At 40.6% G+C, this 19,378-nt stretch overlaps 1 protein-coding gene across 1 annotated transcript; it reads left to right on the plus strand.

Annotated features, from left to right (window-relative positions):
• The first annotated feature begins 8,838 nt into the window (after positions 1–8,838).
• On the plus strand, positions 8,839–10,650 carry LOC112230911 (forkhead box protein D1-like). The gene has a single exon (XM_024397284.2). It carries the CDS (start codon positions 9,097–9,099, stop codon positions 10,114–10,116), a length of 1,020 nt encoding a protein of 339 aa, XP_024253052.1. The 5' UTR covers positions 8,839–9,096; the 3' UTR covers positions 10,117–10,650.
• Positions 10,651–19,378: the final 8,728 nt, after the last annotated feature.

The raw sequence follows: 19,378 nt of genomic DNA on the forward strand, positions 1-19,378 counted from the left end.
AACTTCTCTGAAAAGTTGCATATCACAGGGGCTATTCGAAGCTAATGCAGAAAGCCACAGGATCTTTTTTGTGCTGGGCAAAAGCAGTCAGGTCTGGAGAGAACCAAGGGCTATATATGTTCCTGGTTCTACATTTTTTGAAAGGGACATGCTTATTTAATATGGTGAAGAAGGCACTTTTAAAGAATGACCAGGCATCCTCTACTGACGGGATGAGGTCAATATCCTTCCAGGGTACCCGGGCCAGGTTGATTAGAAAGGCCTGCTCGCTGAAGTGTTTTAGGGAGCGTTTGACAGTGATGAGGGGTGGTCGTTTGACCGCGGACCCATTACGGATGCAGTCAATGAGGCAGTGATCGCTGAGATCTTGGTTGAAAACAGCAGAGGTGTATTTGGAGGGCAAGTTGGTTAGGATGATATCTATGAGGGTGCTAGTATTTATAGGTTTGGGGTTGTACCTGGTAGGTTCATTGATAATTTGTGTGAGATTGAGGGCATCAAGCTTAGATTGTAGGATGGCCAGGGTGTTAAGCATGTCACAGTTTAGGTCACCTATCAGCACGAGCTCTGAAGATAGATGGGGGGCAATCAGTTCACATATGGTGTCCAGGGCACAGCTGGGGGCAGAGGGTGGCCTATAGCAAGCGGCAACGGTGAGAGACTTGTTTCTGGAAAGGTGGATTTTTTAAAGTAGAAGCTCGAATTGTTTGGGAACAGACCTGGATAGTAAGACAGAGCTCTGCACGCTATCTCTGCAGTAGATTGCAACTCCGCCCCCTTTGGCAGTTCTATCTTGTCGGAAAATGTTATAGTTAGGGATGGAAATGTCAGGATTTTGGGTAATCTTCCTGAGCCAGGATTCAGACATGGCTAAGGCATCTGGGTTGGCAGAGTGTGCTAGGGCAGTGAATAAAACAAACGAAAAGAATCAAGGCATAATGTACAGACAAAGGTATGGTAGGATGTGAATACAGTGGGGTTAAACCTGTGCATAGAGTGACCATGAAAGAGATATTGTCTCTAGGAATATCATTTAAACCAGGTGATGTCACTGAATGTGTTGGAGGTGGAATTAAAGTGTTCAATAAGGCGTATTGAGCAGGGCTAGAGGCTCTACAGTGAAATAAGGCAATAAATACTAACCAAAACAGCAATGGACAAGGCATATTGACGTTAGGGAGAGGCATGCGTAGCCGAGTAATCATGGGAGTCCAGTGAGTGGCTTCAGGCACTTTGGATGTATTGTGGATGTATTTCAAGGCCTACCTTCAAATTCAGTGCCTCTTTGCTTGACATCACGGTAATATCAAAAGAAATCAGCCAAAACAAAATTTTAAAAATCTCCTAGAGATGAACGTACTTTGGTGCAAAAAGTGCAAATCAATCCCAGAACAACAGCAAAGGACCTTGTGAAGATGCTGGAGGAAACAGGTACAAAAGTATCTATATCCACAGTAAAACGAGTCCTATATCGACATAATCTGAAAGGCTGCTCAGCAAGGAAGAAGCCACTGCTCCAAAACCACCACAAAAAAGCCAGACTACAGTTTGCAACTGCACATGGGGACAAAGATCGTACTTTTTAGAGAAATGGCCTCTGGTCTGATGTAACAAAAATATAACTGTTTGGCCATAATGACCATTGTTATGTTTGGAGGAAAAAGGGGAGGCTTGCAAACTGAAGAACACCATCCCAACCGTGAAGCACAGGGGTGGCAGCATCATGTTGTGGGGGTGCTTTGCTGCAGGAGGGACTGGTGCACTTCACAAAATAGATGGCATCATGAGGAATTGAAAATTATGTGGATATATTGAAGCAACATCTCAAGACATCAGTCAGGAAGTTAAAGCTTGGTCGCAAATGGGTCTTCCAAATGGACAATAACCCCAAGCATACTTCCAAAGTTGTGGAAAAAATGCTTAAAGGACAACAAAGTCAAGGTATTGGAGTGGCCATCACAAAGCCCTGACTTCAATCCTATTGAAAATTTGTGGGCAGAACTGAAAAAACGTGTGTGGAAGGAGGCCTACAATCCTGACTCAGTTACATCAGCTATGTAAGGAGGAATGGGCCAAAATTCGCCCAACTTATCGTGGGAAGCTTGTGGAAGGCTACCCAAAACGTTTGACCCAAGTTAAACAATTTAAAGGCAATGCTACCAAATACTAATTGAGTGTATGTAAACTTCTGACCCACTGTGAATGTGATGACAGAAATAAAAGCTGAAATAAATCATCCTCTCTACTATTATTCTGACATTTCACATTCTTAAAATAAAGTGGTGATCCTAACTGACCTAAAACAGGGAATTTTTACTAGGTTTAAATGTCAAGAATTGTGAAAAACTGAGTTTAAATGTATTTGGCTGAGGTGTATATAAACTTCTGACTTCAACTGTATGTGCAATCATCTCCAAATCAAATCAAATCAAATCAAATTTATTTATATAGCCCTTCGTACATCAGCTGATATCTCAAAGTGCTGTACAGAAACCCAGCCTAAAACCCCAAACAGCAAGCAATGCAGGTGTAGAAGCACGGTGGCTAGGAAAAACTCCCTAGAAAGGCCAAAACCTAGGAAGAAACCTAGAGAGGAACCAGGCTATGTGGGGTGGCCAGTCCTCTTCTGGCTGTGCCGGGTGGAGATTATAACAGAACATGGCCAAGATGTTCAAATGTTCATAAATGACCAGTATGGTTGAATAATAATAAGGCAGAACAGTTGAAACTGGAGCAGCAGCACGGTCAGGTGGACTGGGGACAGCAAGGAGTCATCATGTCAGGTAGTCCTGGGGCATGGTCCTAGGGCTCAGGTCCTCCGAGAGAGAGAAAGAAAGAGAGAATTAGAGAGAGCATATGTGGGGTGGCCAGTCCTCTTCTGGCTGTGCCGGGTGGAGATTATAACAGAACATGGCCAAGATGTTCAAATGTTCATAAATGACCAGCATGGTCCAATAATAATAAGGCAGAACAGTTGAAACTGGAGCAGCAGCACAGTCAGGTGGAAGTTGAAACTGGAGCAGCAGCATGGCCAGGTGGACTGGGGACAGCAAGGAGTCATCATGTCAGGTAGTCCTGGGGCATGGTCCTAGGGCTCAGGTCAGTTGAAACTGGAACAGCAGCATGGCCAGGTGGACTGGGGACAGCAAGGAGTCATCATGTCAGGTAGTCCTGGAGCTCAGGTCCTAGGGCTCAGGTCCTCCGAGAGAGAGAAAGAAAGAGAGAAGGAGAGAATTAGAGAACGCACACTTAGATTCACACAGCATTTCTCTGGGAACTCCCAGGTGTGGAACGGGGCTGCCCGTCTCGGTGAGTGCCCTGCCCTCACCAAGACAGCGCTTGTTTCAGTAAAATTATATTATTCTTATGACTAGATTGAATAGCAAGCCTTTCTAACCGGTAGGTAGCCTAGGGGTTAGAGAGGGTTGCCAGTTTTAATCCCAAATCTAGTGGGAAGTGAGCTGGCAACTGGAGCGTTGCTGTTGTGCCCTTGAGCAAGGCACAACATCGCCCAGTGTGGCAGCCCCCCACACGTCTCCAAAAAATCTGTATATAGGTCTATGTGTCTTTCGGATGGGTTGGCTTAAAAGCGAAAGTCACATTTTGGGTTGAACCTTGTGTGCAATTGGCCAATAAAATGATCTTAATCTGTAGTTACTCATCGGTTATAGAATAAAACTGCAGCCAATTATTCTGTTGAGTAGGCCTAGACCTACCTTCTACTTGTTTATCTTTATGTTTTAACCAACTACCTCATCCCCATATTATTATTGATTTTTTTGCTCCTTTGCACACCAGTATCTCTACTTGCACATTCATCTTCTGTACATCTATCACTCCACAGTTTAATTGCTAAATTGTAGTTACTTCGCTACTACTGCCTATTCATTGCCTTACCTCCCTAATCTTACCTCATTTGCATACACTGCATATAGAGTTTTTCTATTGTGTTATTGACAGTATGTTTGTTAATTCTGTGTTTTTGTTTGTGTCGCACTTCTTTGCTTTATCTTGGCCAGGTCGCAGTTGTAAATGAGAACTTGTTCTCAACTGGCCTACCTGGTTAAATAAAGGTGAAATAAATAAAACATTTTTTTTTAAATTATAAGTAATGGCTATAAGGCGATGAGCTGCATTACATCCTGCGTTTTCAGTCACAATGTAATTTTGAAGGCCCTCTCATTCTGTGTGTGAGAACAAGGTGGAAAGTGTCACCATAGCCTAGACCTAGACCAAACCTAGCCTGTACTGAATGGTATTATAATTTCAATACAGCATAAAACTTGGATCCCATACCTAAAGCCTGTTACAATGCAATAACAGTAAGCCTAGACGTAGCCTACACAGACTGCCAAACTGGTATACCTATTTGTGGAATGCTAATATTCAAAGAATTACAACAACAACAACAAAAACCTCCAGTCCAGTACAAAACTCCCATGGCAATGAGAGCACAAGAATGTAGCCTAATGTAGACTAAACACTAACAGAAACAGAAAAGCAAACAATGATAGCCCACCCATTTTGGCCAAAGTGTCTCTTTGTCCAGATTTGAATAGAACTTCCTAACATAACCCTCCACAGTGGGCTAGCACATGAGGCATCATGGATCTTCCTGTGATGAAAACTTTGTGACACCTTGTCAATCTATTCACCTTACTTGTGGAAGCCATTTTGGTCTGCTTACATGCTCATTGAATCTGTTGTGTATATGTTGTCTAGCTAGGAATGTTTGAACTTGGTTTTGTACAGTAGTGACACTCTCACATGGGGTTATAGGTCACTGGTCACATGTAGCCTATACAGGTACACAGGTTAGCTGACCAGGATACCAGGAAGTGTTCCCACAGATGAGAGGAGAGAGCAGACAGTTCTTATTGTCTCACTGGAAGAGTATGGTAAATCAAATATATTGGAACTCTGCATTTGTTAATCTACCATAGGCCTAATGCATGGGATGGGAACACCAACCAAATATCGAAGTTAGAAAAGTAAATTCTGTGGATACATCTTGAACTGATCTCAAACTGTGCAAAAGGTGTGTCATATGGAATCACCACTACATTACCAGATCAAAGTTAGCAATGTTTACTTTGTCCCAACAGAAACAATCTCAAGTATTTTCACAAGTATTTGATAAGTAGCCTATTTATTTCTCAGGTTATTCACAAATATACAATATATTTCCTGAAGTAGCCTAAACTGTGCATTGTGTACACACACGCACACGCGCACACACACACACACACTCTGTCTCTCTCTCTCTCTCTCTCTCTCTCTCACAAACACACACACACTCTCTCTCACATTCACACACACACACACACACTCTCTCTCACATACACCCACACACACACACACACACACAACACCTTACACATTAGCCCTAATCACGCACACGTACAACTGCATGCACTCGCAATATGTGCACTGGTATTGTCTTGCCCTTTATGCACGTGATACATATGAATCACAGGCTACCAAGTCCCCGGGGAGAGACGGACTGTTTTGGTGACATTCATAGGATTTGTCAGAGCTAGAGGCAGGGAGGCAGGGATTGCGTTCAGCAGTAAGTGCTTTCTTGGTACCCCGTGGCACGGAAACACCCTCCGATCGCAGAGGGGAATTTAGAACCACTTTAGAAGTGGTTTACCACACATGCGAGCCCTGCTTTAAGTGTCAGTTTTAAAATATCACCCTCCTTTAGCTATAGGCTAAACCTGGACTATACTAATAACTTAACGAAATAATGTCAAATTAGTAATTATAGAAAGCATGATGCAAACAGGCTAAATGCTTTCCCCATATAGACCAAATGATGTAGGTGACAATCGTGACATACCAGTCCGTAAACGTATAGGGCAAAACCCATTTCAAACACCTTCAGAGAGTTTCAGTGCAGATTAAAATGATTCATTAAAATAAATTATTACCGTTTTTTTTTAAATCAACTTTCACCTATTAATTTGTAAGTGTCACTTACGAAAGACCCAGTCAATCGAATTTATTTGATTGGATCGTTATTCGATTTATTTTGTCTGAAAGTGACTGATAATTGATCATTTATAAGTCCATCCGTAGCCTTCTCCAAGACTAGGTTATTGCAAGTCTAAAATAGGCATTTGAAAAGGGAATAGGACTATTACGAAAGTATTTATAATTATTTTTTAACTCTCCACTGTTCAGCAAGGCTTCGTTTCCATATGGTGACAATTCAGTTGCCAGAAACGGTCAGCATCAACTGAGATTCTTTATGAGCCTAATATTTTTTTTACAGGAATAAAACATAACATATTCAATCCACGTAGGGTTACCTTTCTATTTTACAACCTAAAACTGCATTGTGTCCATATAATGCAGTGCATGTGGCAATAAGTATGCCTAATTGTGGTCCATATTATCTATTTTCCTATAAAGACAGCACAATATCCCTCTTAGGCCAATGGCTATTAGGGTATACATATGATATTTAGCACAAACAAACAAACTAATAAACACATACTAGTGATTTTCAAATAATTCAAAAATGTTTGTATGCATGACTAAAAAACGATTTTATATCACTGCTGTGTTCATTTTGAAGAGTTAAATCGAAAGGCCATTATTTCGATAGTCATTAAAAATTGTGTTAATACCTGTCTGAGAGAGATGTGTATTTGAGAGAGTTCTATGGCCTTTTGGCGAGGTTTGAGCCAATTGGCCTGAGCCAATTGTCAGCCAACAACTGGTTAATTTGTGAGAACGCAAAAGGCTTGAATGTAAATCATAAACTGTTAGTGGAATATAAATATTATTCAAATGACATAGAAAATAACGAAAGGGGAAATAAAAGTGTTGTCAATGTCACGTTTTTTAACAGCTGAAGTCGTCAAAGTAGTCGTCCGTTGGATGGAGTGTGGACTTTTTATCCGCTAGATGGTGCTAGTCCAGCAGAAACGCTGCAGTAGATAGGCCAGAGTAAAATAAACATAAGTCGTCATACAACTCTGAATAAGCCATGGGGTAGCTTTATATGGTCATCAGAAAAGCACCAGCCATTTTCTTACTGACATAAAGGGAACCTAAACCCATTATTTTATTATTTATTGGCCTACAGGCTCTATTGTTGTTGTAGTGCTTTGGTATGCTATAGTTGTTTCTGAATTTACCAACATAACTTAGTGCGGGACATAGAAAGGGACATTATGATAACAACATTAATTCATATCCTATTTGCATTCAAATGTACTTTTACTTGTACTTTATTGTTGCAAAAACGCACGTTGAGTAGGTTTTCAGCGCTTTGAAAACGTATTTTATACGTTTTATTTACTGATTTATTTTCACGCACCCTATATTGGTGTGATATATTAGATATGATCATCTTTCACCTGTGTCAAGAGATATGTCTTAAATGTGTCTAGTTGTGGGTGCAATACATGCCTGATTTAGGCTAGCCTAGTGCCATAACAAAGTGAGTCCCAGTTTGGATTGTTATTGTCACATTTTTGTAAATTCACTAAAGAAAACAAATTAACCAAGTTCACTCAACAAAAAATGGGGATTCTTCACAGTTGCCCAACTTCAAGAACGTAGTAACTGTCTCCGAGTTGTTAAAGGGGGTTCTTTAGAATGAATCGTGTAACCATAGCCTATCATTTAAAATTGATTGGTGAGCAGGAACATTTTAGAAATCATAACGTATATCCTACTTTTCGTGCCTATACTTCTAGTGCAAAGGCAATGAAAAGGAACACCACAATGGGGAAGATGTTTTGAACTATCAGTTCCGTTTTACAATATAATTATGAGTTATATATTCTCTAGGCCTATATATTTCAAATGAATTCATCAAAAAGCATCATATAAGCCTATGTTGGTGTAGTTTCAAAATGTATTAGCTGGTGCTGTGCATAAAGCAATTACGCACGTGTAGCCAACATTCAGATTGTAAAGCTTTTAGAGATATGCTCGACACACTCTTTTGCTAGAGCCGTATTACGCAAGAAAGTTTCACACTGTTACATGCAGGCAATTACAATATATTACAGCAGATAACATGATCGAGATAACCCAAATAAAGGATTTTGTACTATGCGTAAACATCACGATCTCATCAAAACATTATAGAAACTCATCAAAACAGATGTATTCGATTTTCTTTCTATATTATCTTGAACATCTTCATTCAGTGCTATAAAGTCTGTACATGGGAGATAGAGGCCCTTATTTTTCGAGCTGCTCGCATGCTCTGAGTGACCCGTGACTGATGCAAGTTAACAGCTGACTCTTTTACATTACAAATGGCTCGCGGATAATCTAGATAACTACCGGATCACGCAAACTATGATGCTTGGAGAGTGGAACATGAAATTCCGTCTGTAATAATTTATTTTAAAAACGCTGATAATTTAGTTTGATGTAGGCTATAAATCATTAATTAATCTGAACCATTACTTTTTAATGGTGAAATGGAATTTCTAAAATGCCATAACTTTATACATAGGCCTACTTCTTTCAAGCATAAAATCCCACTATCATGTTAGAGCTTTTTATCACAATAAATTATCATCTAAAAGGGATAGTCCTGCATTGGCTTTGTTCTGCATGCAACCTTAGGCTGCATGCAGAAATGAAAGCTGAAATTAAATCTTTAGATTAACCATATGTGTAGCCTATACCAAGATGACCACCAAAAGAGAACCAAACTTTTTAAATCGTCCACCGTTCTTTTTCAAATACAATGTTTTGCTTTTTTCCCCCCTCTATTCATTTGCCTTGGTGACGTTCCTTCGCCATGTGATCAGAGCACTGGTATAAAGCGCGATGGAAGATCCGCCCTCTTTAGGATTCAGGTTCGGCCTTTTTAAGGTCCTTTAAACACACTCAAACTACCATCCGAATGGTGCGCTACTGAAAAACGAAAAAATCCATAAAACACATGAAAGTGCTTGGAAAAAGGGACATCTCTTACCGCCGGCGTGCTCCTCTCATCCCCTCATATGAGTTGTCTTGAAAGAGGGCAGAGTAGCACGGGCAGCATCTCCTCTTCCTATCCGCCGTAGCTTCTGGGAGCGCACAGCACAGTGCAGCGCTCTGCATAACCAGCCGTGAGCCATGACTCTGAGCTCCGAGATGTCGGATGCCTCCATCCTTTCGGAAGAGACCGACATCGACGTGGTCGGCGAGGGGGAGGATGGGGACAGCCAGACGCGCTCCTACGTAGACGAGGTGGCGCAGATGCACGATGATCTCCTGGCTGGCTCCCCGCCATGCCTAGACATCTCCTCGTCCCGGGATCCGTACAAACCAGCCAGTAAGAACATCCTGGTGAAGCCCCCATACTCATACATCGCCTTAATCACCATGTCCATTCTCCAGAGCCCCAAGAAGCGGCTCACCCTCAGCGAGATCTGTGATTTCATCAGCAACCGTTTCCCATACTACCGGGAAAAATTCCCCGCGTGGCAGAACTCAATCCGACACAATTTGTCACTAAACGACTGTTTCGTCAAGATACCGAGGGAACCCGGAAACCCCGGGAAGGGGAACTACTGGACCCTAGATCCAGAGTCCGCCGATATGTTCGACAACGGTAGCTTTCTGAGACGACGGAAACGCTTCAAACGACAGCAGCAGCAGGACTTGCTGCGGGAGCATAACAGTTTTATCCCCGCTGCTGCGTACGGCTATGGACCTTACGGCTGCGGCTACGGTATCCAGCTGCAGTCCTACCACACACACTCTGCGCTTTTCGCGTTTCAGCAGCAGCAACAGTCCAGGCATTCACACACTGGGACCATTATCTCGGCACCGTCCTTGCCCACCTCCAGTGACTTAGCGAGGAGCAGGTTCTTACCCCAGCTCAGTCCCAGCCTGGTTTCACCCATACACACTGCAGCCAAGTCCAGCTCGCCTGTCCAGCGCTCTACCTTCTCCATTGAGAGTATCATTGGGAGTTCGCTGAGCCCTGCGCACACTCACTGTGCTTCGCGGACTTCTACTGTTGTTCCAATGTTATCGTCTTCCCTCGCGCCACAGTCGCCCAACCAGCCGCTGAGTATGCACCCAGGAACTGTTTTACACATGGTCGAGAACTTTCCCAACATAATTCTGAACGGTACTAGTGGCTGTTAATTTCTATAAACTAACTTCCACGTTTTCAAGAAACACAAACAAAAACGCCCCCTCTTTGAAGGTAGGATTATTTTTGTATGTTTTTTGGTAACACGCAGCTGAATGATGGACATTAACACTATTCGTGCCAATTCATTCTGTAAAAAAAATATTAGGCTATATTTATGTTAATACAATTTTAGTGTCAATCTAATTTTCTCTCCACGAACTTTCATTGTTTATGAAGTGATTCATTTAAGTCTAGGGCGTCTCAGGATATCGACTAAATGAAAGGTTATACATGATCACGTCTCAAACAATGTATATTGTGTCAAACACACACATGTTTTTTAGTTTGGCTTTTTTTTTACTGTTTTGATTTGTGCTCTGTATTTAAAAGACACAAAGATGAAGGTCATTCATTTATATGCAGTGTGTGCTTATTTCAGTAATAAAACATTGTACATTCTTTGGCAAGTATTGTATAATCGGAGTGTGATATTTTTTACACGGTTTGTTTTTCAATGAGAATAAATATTGTTTTACAAAAAAAGACATTTGCCTGGAAAGTAATTTTTTGAGTAAGTAATAACCTAGAAATTAGCCAAATGAAGGCCCACAGTAGATCACGTGCATGAAGTGTTGTTGTTTTAAAAATACCTATAATTTTCATTTTTGTTAAGAATCCTATTCCCAAAACGTAAAAGACAATGTAGGCTATTACTTATTGAGTGGAACCTGTAAAAATAGGACTGAACAACAGTGCACATAATACTAATATCAATAATACTAGGCTTCAACTTTTAGAATAATACATTGATAGGCCTATTATAACTACTCGACTGCTGCCGTTTATAATAATACGACTTACTACTACTAATAATAATATCAATACATCTAGGAATAGCTGTTACAATTATCCACGGACATTGTTAGTTGGTTCCCATATACAAAGCAACAACAGAGTGTATTCCTCTGTTACTTCTCTTCCAACTTTTACTAGTGGTTCAGCACAAATACTGAAAGAGATGAGTGCGAATCAGCTGTAAGAACATTATTCTTACATTAAATAATAATTCACTTTCAGTGTAACATTGCCCAAACTAGAACCATTACTTTCAACAGGCCCTGGGGTGCAGGATCAACTTCACACCTATAGACCTAAATAAGAGACGTCAATGTTCTATACTGTGTGTGTGAGTGTGTATGTGTGTGTGACTTTTAGAACATATGCAATTCTACGATTAACATTCTGAATCAATATTTGTTCAAGTTTTTCAACATGTATCTTTATGCACAAAAGCAGCCAAAGTGTAGGCCTCTTCTGAGCGGCCTATGTGTGTGACTGTAATTCCATGCTCCATGCACGGGCTAGATGATAAACCTTGGTCCTACAAGTCCATTTACCCTCTCATACATTTATCCTCGTAATTACTCGTGGTGGACAGGGCGGTGTCACGGGGGTGACAAAGACTGTATTTTGCAGGACGATGATTATCACGGGTGATCAGAGGCAGCTGGCTCGGACTCTTGAGTAACCACTCCTCCTCGACCGTTTCATAATCTCCTCATAGGCCTACATGTCACAGTTGCCATGAGAGAGCGAGATGTATTGGCCAGAGAGGCTATAGTCTACTCCTTCACATCCATAGCCCACAGCTTTAGTATACAGACATGCGCCATGTCGAGGCTTTTTGTTTTAAAAAAGCAACTAAGATCATTTAATGATAATTAGGAGACATGAGCACAACGTATTTATCCTGCAATTATGCCTCATTAAATATTAGGCCTAACCCTGAATTCCTAGTAGAAGAAGATCCTTGAGCCACTGTTCACATGTTTAGGTTTTGGCTATATGATCTTAATTGGGATGATGCTAAAACGAAAGACCAGCATCTCTTTACTAAATATGCCAGTCAATATTCAAAGCAGGTGTTTGTGGTGGTGTTTTTTAGGCCGATATCCTCACAACATAAATTGTGTGGCATGATGGGCGGGCGACAAGCAAAGAGAAAGGTCTCCTCTCCCTGTCTCTGATGGAAGAGAAAGGTCTCCTCTCCCTGTCTCTGATGGAAGGACCACTGTTTAGAGAGTGTGATCCATCCGTGACTACAAATGCGCATCCCCGTTGCCCGGCCGCATGTTATGGCGCCAAGACGCAGAGGAAATACGTGTAGTAGAGCTAGATCCACTCCGCGCAGCGCACTGCTCAGAGACAGTTCACTAGGCCACCGGAGGACAGCAGCATGCGTGATGATGTAACACGCAAGCCAGACAGCCAATGCAGAGTGCGAGAGAGAGTCCCTGACTGAGCCATGGCACTACACTCACACAACCCCGGGTCGCGACCTGCTTATTGGAGGCTGAGGTCACATATTTTATTGTGCTAAATTATACAAATAATTCGTAAAAAGGGCCAAGCAGGTACGGGAACATAACTAATTCTTACCACTGCCATTTCACAGGCGATAAATATATGCAGGTGGAGCCGCCCGACAGACTGAAATATATGCTTTTCATTGGCTGTAAAATGAGTCAATTTACTTTTTATTACAGGCAAATATGGCTATGCAATGCCATACAAACTCAGAGTGGGAAAATTAAAGAAATTGCCCATATAGCCCTGCAATTGGGCCACGTGCGTAATAATGACCTTGTTTGAAATATATATATCATAATCATAATATCATAATATAAATATCATCTTGTAAATGTTGCGTGTTTTCATCACACACACACACACACACACACACACACACACACACACACACACACACACACACACACACACACACACACACACACACACACACACACACACTCCCCATAATATAATGGATTTCAGGATACCTTCAGCAATGTAGTTTATGTTTTCTTTTATAAATATGGGCGGCTTAAATATATATATATTCCACTTTTATTGGAATTCAGAAAATATCTCACTTTTTGTTAGTCTTTGTATGACTGAAAACATTTCGTTTGTAGGCCCACAGGTTCTGAAAATTAGAGTGAGCCTGTGCGGCCTAACCAGGCCTAAAGCATAGCCTACCTTTGAACATCGTTGGATTGTTATGAAATGAGACTAAAATGGTGAACGAAAATTAGTTCAAGAGTAGAATAGATTACAAATACCTGAAAAACACGAAAGGTCTGGAGAAAAGTCTACACGCAATGACACTGCAGACATTAGACATATTTTTTCATTTTGATTTTTGATTTCGCCTTTATTTAACCATGTAGGCCAGTTGAGAACAAGTTATCATTTACAACTGCGACCTGGCAAAGATAAAGCAAAGCTGTGCAACAAAAACAGTAACACGGAGTCACACATAAACAAACGTACAGCAAATCAAGGCTACTACATTCAAAAAGCCACATAGGACACAAGCGAATACAATGCTAAAAATACATAGGCCTACATGAATGGAATGGATACATATTTATTTATGCTGAATCCTTTGGAATTTGTGTCATTATTTCCTACACATTCTGTTTCGCAATTGCCATTCTATTGGTCTTTATTAGGCCTCACTGTGTTATGCCTATCAGTGTTCGGGTGTCAATCTATTTTACCAAGTTGTGTGTCATGCAATAGGACTTCCTCTTTCCACCAAACCTAATATAGACCATCAGTCACTCTGCCCATAAAAGTAGAGTGAAGTACAGCCTACAGCCTACCCACAAATAGAAAATTAGATCAAATGCATGTCTAAAACGAACAGGAGTTATTTTCTCCCCACCATCATGAATAATTTGTTGATCTGTCTGTATGCATGTGCATGAAACGCCACTAGCCTACTTTTTCATTTTCTTTCATCCATAAAAGTATGATGCGAATAAATACATCTGCTAGTGGATTGATTACTTGATCCATTTATGTCATATTTTATGTTTTGTGTGGACCCCACGAAGTGTACCTGCTGCTTGAGCAACAGCTAATGGGGATCCTAATAAAATACAACAAGAAAATAATAGGATTCACACTGAACTAACTCCATTTTACCTTTGTAAAACACGTCACCACCGAAAAGGCTTACACCTCAATCAATAAATCAACTTCATTTTATAGGCTTAAGTCCCTTTTACAGTTTTCATAAAGTGCTTGAGAGGGGCAATCTACAGTTGCTACCTCCATTTTTTTAACTTTTAAATTAATGACATATCCGTTGATTGTTAAAGAATATACCTTATAAATTCCTCATGAGCCTAGTTCTAACGTCACCCCCCATCAGAACCTCATAAATAACCTTGTTTTACTCTAATGTTTCTAAACATTGTAAATGTAAGCAAACGCTGTAGCTGTCTATGAATTTGAGAGTGGTTGCATTTCTTCAGGCACTCCCTCAGTTTATTTTCGAAACAGAGGGTATCTGCTTTGTTATTGCTTCAACTGCGGATTGGCCTTTAAAGATACCCAGCCTAAAATGTATAAATTATGCTAAATTGATGTTAATAACTTGGGTAAGTGATCACAGGAGTTACCACACATCTGCATGATCTTAATTACCTTATTTTTACTGTTGATATGGCCGGGGAGCTTGGTTAGGTAGGACTTCTATGTCTATAGCCTGGTTGTTCTGTGTTGTTATTACACCTGCACGGCATAACTGATCAGTTTTTATTTATTTATTGCCATTTTTCGATATAAACCCTGTTGGCTTTCTTAAGTGATTTACCCTTTCTACAAAGTTTAGCCAGACATAGGCCTATTCACTTTGACAATGTTTGACGTTAGAATCATTATATTCTCACCCTAATTTATACGAATGTTGATTGAGTAGGCTATTGGACAAATGTTGACCAAAGTAAAAGTAGACTAACTTGATAACAGAATTATTTTTAAATTAATCTGTCCAGTTTAATTTTCTAATTTTCAAATAAAATAGTATAAAATAGTAAGCTACAGCAGCGATTGAGTAGAAATCTCAAAAGATAGTAAAATGTCGACTTGGCTTTCTGTCGATTTGCCGAAAGGCTATTGTATAATTAGCATAGTATTTATATTTAAACAATTGTGAGAGAGTGTGTTTGATGATAGATGTCAGAAAGTGAACCTATAGGCTACAATAAAATAAGTTGAAGTCAGACAGAAAATAAGAAGGAACGTGTATAGTTATAGGCCTAGATAGGTGACTGAGCGGTAAACAAGCGCTTCTCATAAAATGTCACGGATCATGTTGGCATCAGCCTCCTTGAGCGTGACTGAAGCTCTGCAGTTAACAGTTTATCGTTTGCGGGTCACACAGGTCATGAGGAACGGGGTTACAACCAAAACACTCATAGCTCACAAAGCAACCCGAAGGCGCTGATAGTGCAACGTGTATGATCACAAACACTAGACTAGAGAATGAGCAAAGTTAGTTTTCGTTAACCCTAAATTCAATTCAGGAACAAAGGCATTTATTCAAAGTAGGTTATTTTAATCCTACTTCATTTCAAATAAATGTTGCTGTAAAACATGCATGCATAGCCTAACCTCACATTTAGCTAGTCCATTGAAAACAAAAGTTCTGCATTATGGACTAATGCTGTGCAGATGAAAATACAACAAATAGGTTTACAAAGACAAATGATTGATGAACCACCACGAGACAAAAGTCAAACTATCTCAAGTAAAATCCACCTTCTGGACGCAGTGTGTGTAAAAGTTGTGTGCTGAATGGGCTCAGTGGGGTACACACATTCACAGAGTATTTTACTATTGCATGAGATATCAAGCTATATATTTCCAATTAGAAGAGTGGTAGCCTACACATTCCAGAATGGGTGGTTGAGCTACACTACATTCGGAAAGTATTTAGACACCTTCACTTTTTCCACGTTTGCTTACATTACAGATGTACTCTAAAATGTATTACATATTTTTTCCCCCTCATCAATCTACACATAATGACAAAGTGAAAACAGGTTTTTAGACATTTTTGCAAATGTATTAAAAATTTTAAAAACAGAAAAACCTTATTTGCATAAGTATTCAGACCCTTTGCTATGAAACTCGAAATTGAGCAAACTGAGCAATCGGGGGAGAAGGGCCTTGGTCACGGAAGTGACCAAGAACCCGATAGTCACTCTGACAGATCTCCAGAGTTCCTCTTTGGAGATGGGAGAACCTTCCAGAAGGACAGCCAACTCTGCAGCACTCCACCAATCAGGCCTTTATGGTATAGTATCCTGACGGAAACCACTCCTCAGTAAAAGGCACATGAGAGCCCACTTGGTGTTTGCCAAAAGGCACCTAAAGGACTCTCAGACCATGAGAAACAAGATTATCTTGTCTGATGAAACCAAGATTTAACTCTTTGGCCTGAATGCCAAGCGTCACATCTGGAGGAAACCAGGCACCACTCATCAGCTGGCCAATACCATCCCTACGGTGAAGCATGGTGGTGGCAGCATCATGCTCGGGGGATGTCTTTCAGCGGCAGGGACTGGGAGACTAGTCAGGATGGAGGGAAAGATGAACTCTGCAAACTACAGAGAGATCCTTGATGAAAAGCTGCTCCACAGCGCTCAGGACCTCAGACAGGGGCGAAGGTTCACCTTCCACAGGACAATGACCCTAAGCACACAGCCAAGACAATGCAGGAGTGGCTTCGGGACAAGTCTCTGAATGTCCTTGAGTGGCCCAGCCAGAGCTCGGACTTGAACCCTGAAAATAGCTGTGCAGCGACGCTCCCCATTGAACCTAACAGAGCTTGAGAGGAACTGCAGAGAAGAATGAGAGAAACTCCCCAAATACAGGTGTGTCAAGACTTGAGGCTGTAATCGCTGCCAAAGGGGCTTCAACAAAGTACTGAGTAAAGGGTCTGAGTATTTATGTAAATGTGATATTTCCTTCTTTTTTTAACCTGATTTTGTGGGCATTGTGTGTAGAGAAAAACAACAACAATTTAATCAATTTTAGAACAAGGCTGTAACGTAAGAAAATTTGGAAAAGGTGAAGGGGTCTGAATACTTTCCAAATCCAGTGTGTATGGAACATTTGGGGCCTAGGGGTTCACCCTCAGATCCTTAGTCGCCTGGTGTCTCAGACTCTGGCCTCATCTTTGCACCTCCACTACCACCACAAAGATAACACTGTCTCAATAACTTTGACGCCAACATTGTATGATAATATAGCCCTACACTGGATGTGATAAAAGCAATGTTATGGTTTTTTATTGTCAATGCTAGTGCTTAGCTCATGATATTTCAGTTGAATGTTTATATTTATATTTCCAAATTCATCCTTGTGTGTATAGATAGACAATATAGTTTAAACCTGTTTTGAAAAGTTTGTATTTTAAATTACATGTGGTGCTCCAAATTCTTGACTTGTATAGTAACTTAGTTTATTGAGACATAAACCTTGAATGTCATTTTCACAACTACAATTGCTATAATGTACACCGATACTACAGTAACTACATCCATAATCTATTAAGAATTCATAACAGATCCATAAACAACAAATAGACATGACGTCAAAGTGTATTTTCCATCCACAGTTCCATCTGACTATTAGATGCATTGTAAAATACGTTGTAAACTTTTAGTGGTGCTCTGCAGTGCATAACTATTACATCATTTATATTTAGTGCTCACGGGTGTGTTATGTATGCTTTACGTAGATTAATTCATGTAAATCTCTACCAAATAAACACGAGGAAAAATTAATATTTGGAGTCAGTGTGTAAGCCTTTCCCCTTCCATCCACCCTCCTCATAGAGTTAATCAATCATTTGTGAATTATAGCTTTTAAGAGAAAGTTCTTGGTTGGTCTGACACTTGAGCCAGGGAAAAAATCATATTTTATGTACATAGTTTGAATCAATGGTTTCTATTACTTTCCATACTTCTAATTTCCATAGTTTCTAACTCTCCCTAATACTAAAAAGCACAAAACCTCATCAGTCTCTACTGCAACAGTCAAGAAACATTCCTCGACAAATATTGAACTATAAAACACATGTTTTTCACAGATGTACACTTGTGTCACATTCATCCAGGTGTCCAAAGATTACTATTACACTAAAACTAAAACTAACACTAAAACTCAAATTCAAAACCATCATCTAGAGTCACGACAACGACCAGAATCAAAACCTCCCTGAGTAAGGCAAAAATATCAAAATAAGTTGTTGCTCAGTGTTGATTGGAATGGAACATCATCTGAAAGTATGTTGGCTCTTCTCAGTGCATCGCAATTCCTGTTATAATGAGTCTAATTAGAGAAACATGTAGAGATGTTTATTCTGTTTAACATGATTTGTTGCATTGTGTTTTTTTCGTTGGAGTGAAGAAAAAGCATTCTGTGTGTGTGTGTGTGTGTTAGTGTGTGTGCGCATACATGCCTCCGTGCGTGTGTGTACAAAATCTAAAATACACCGGGAAAAGAGAGGAGACAAGGGGGAGGCAAAGAGAGAAAGGAGAAAAAGCTGAAAAAGAGAGAGGGAGTGAGAAAGAGAGGAACAAGAGGAGTAAAAAGGAGGGAATACCTCCCAGGGAGGCGTAGAATCCCCCCATCTGCTATTCAGCGTATAGAACACTCCCTACCCTTATCCCCTCTCTCAAAAAGGAGCTCCGCTTTCCGCCCCATTAAAATGTTTAGAAAAAAATGCCACCCCTGAATACTAGTCTAATTAGAGTACCCAGAGCTGCAAGGGCCCAGCTACACAAGAGGAGTCTGAGACTCTGGGATGGATTCTTCCATTTCCCTTTTGTGGAACCCATCTTTTTTTGGTGTTCTTTTTTGCTCTTTGTTCTTTCACGTTCCGACTCTCTTTCTTGCTCTCTTTCTCCGTATTCTCTCTATTCATTGTGTGTATAGAGAGCAGGAATGAGGAATCCTACTACAACCGAACAGACCTTTCATCCTAGAGATAACGTTACTTTTGATCTGGGAGACAGGTCCAGATGGACTATGAAAATATGAATGGTGTCGGTCTCCATGAGGCTGCCTAGGATACCATCACTAGCCTTTTGGGGGGTCAGTGAAGAGTAAGGTGTTTATTTTGAGAAGTATGAATAGAATGGAATGACTACAAAAACAAAGAATTGTGACATTGTTGCTTTTCTTCTCCCAGGACCCTCTCTCTGGTGTGATCTGAGTCATGGGTTGAGTTCCTGCTCAACTCAATTATGGACGCGTGGATAGGTGTAACCACTTCTAACCACATCATATGATATAGCAATCTGATGCACAGGCTTGCGTCCCAAAATGGCACCCTATTCCCTTTGGGCCTGGGTCAAAAGTAGTGCACTTACATAGGGAATAGCACGCCAATTGGGTCTCAGTCCAAAC

Source organism: Oncorhynchus tshawytscha, linkage group LG33 (assembly GCF_018296145.1).
Source record: "Oncorhynchus tshawytscha isolate Ot180627B linkage group LG33, Otsh_v2.0, whole genome shotgun sequence".
Classification (NCBI taxonomy): domain Eukaryota; kingdom Metazoa; phylum Chordata; class Actinopteri; order Salmoniformes; family Salmonidae; genus Oncorhynchus; species Oncorhynchus tshawytscha.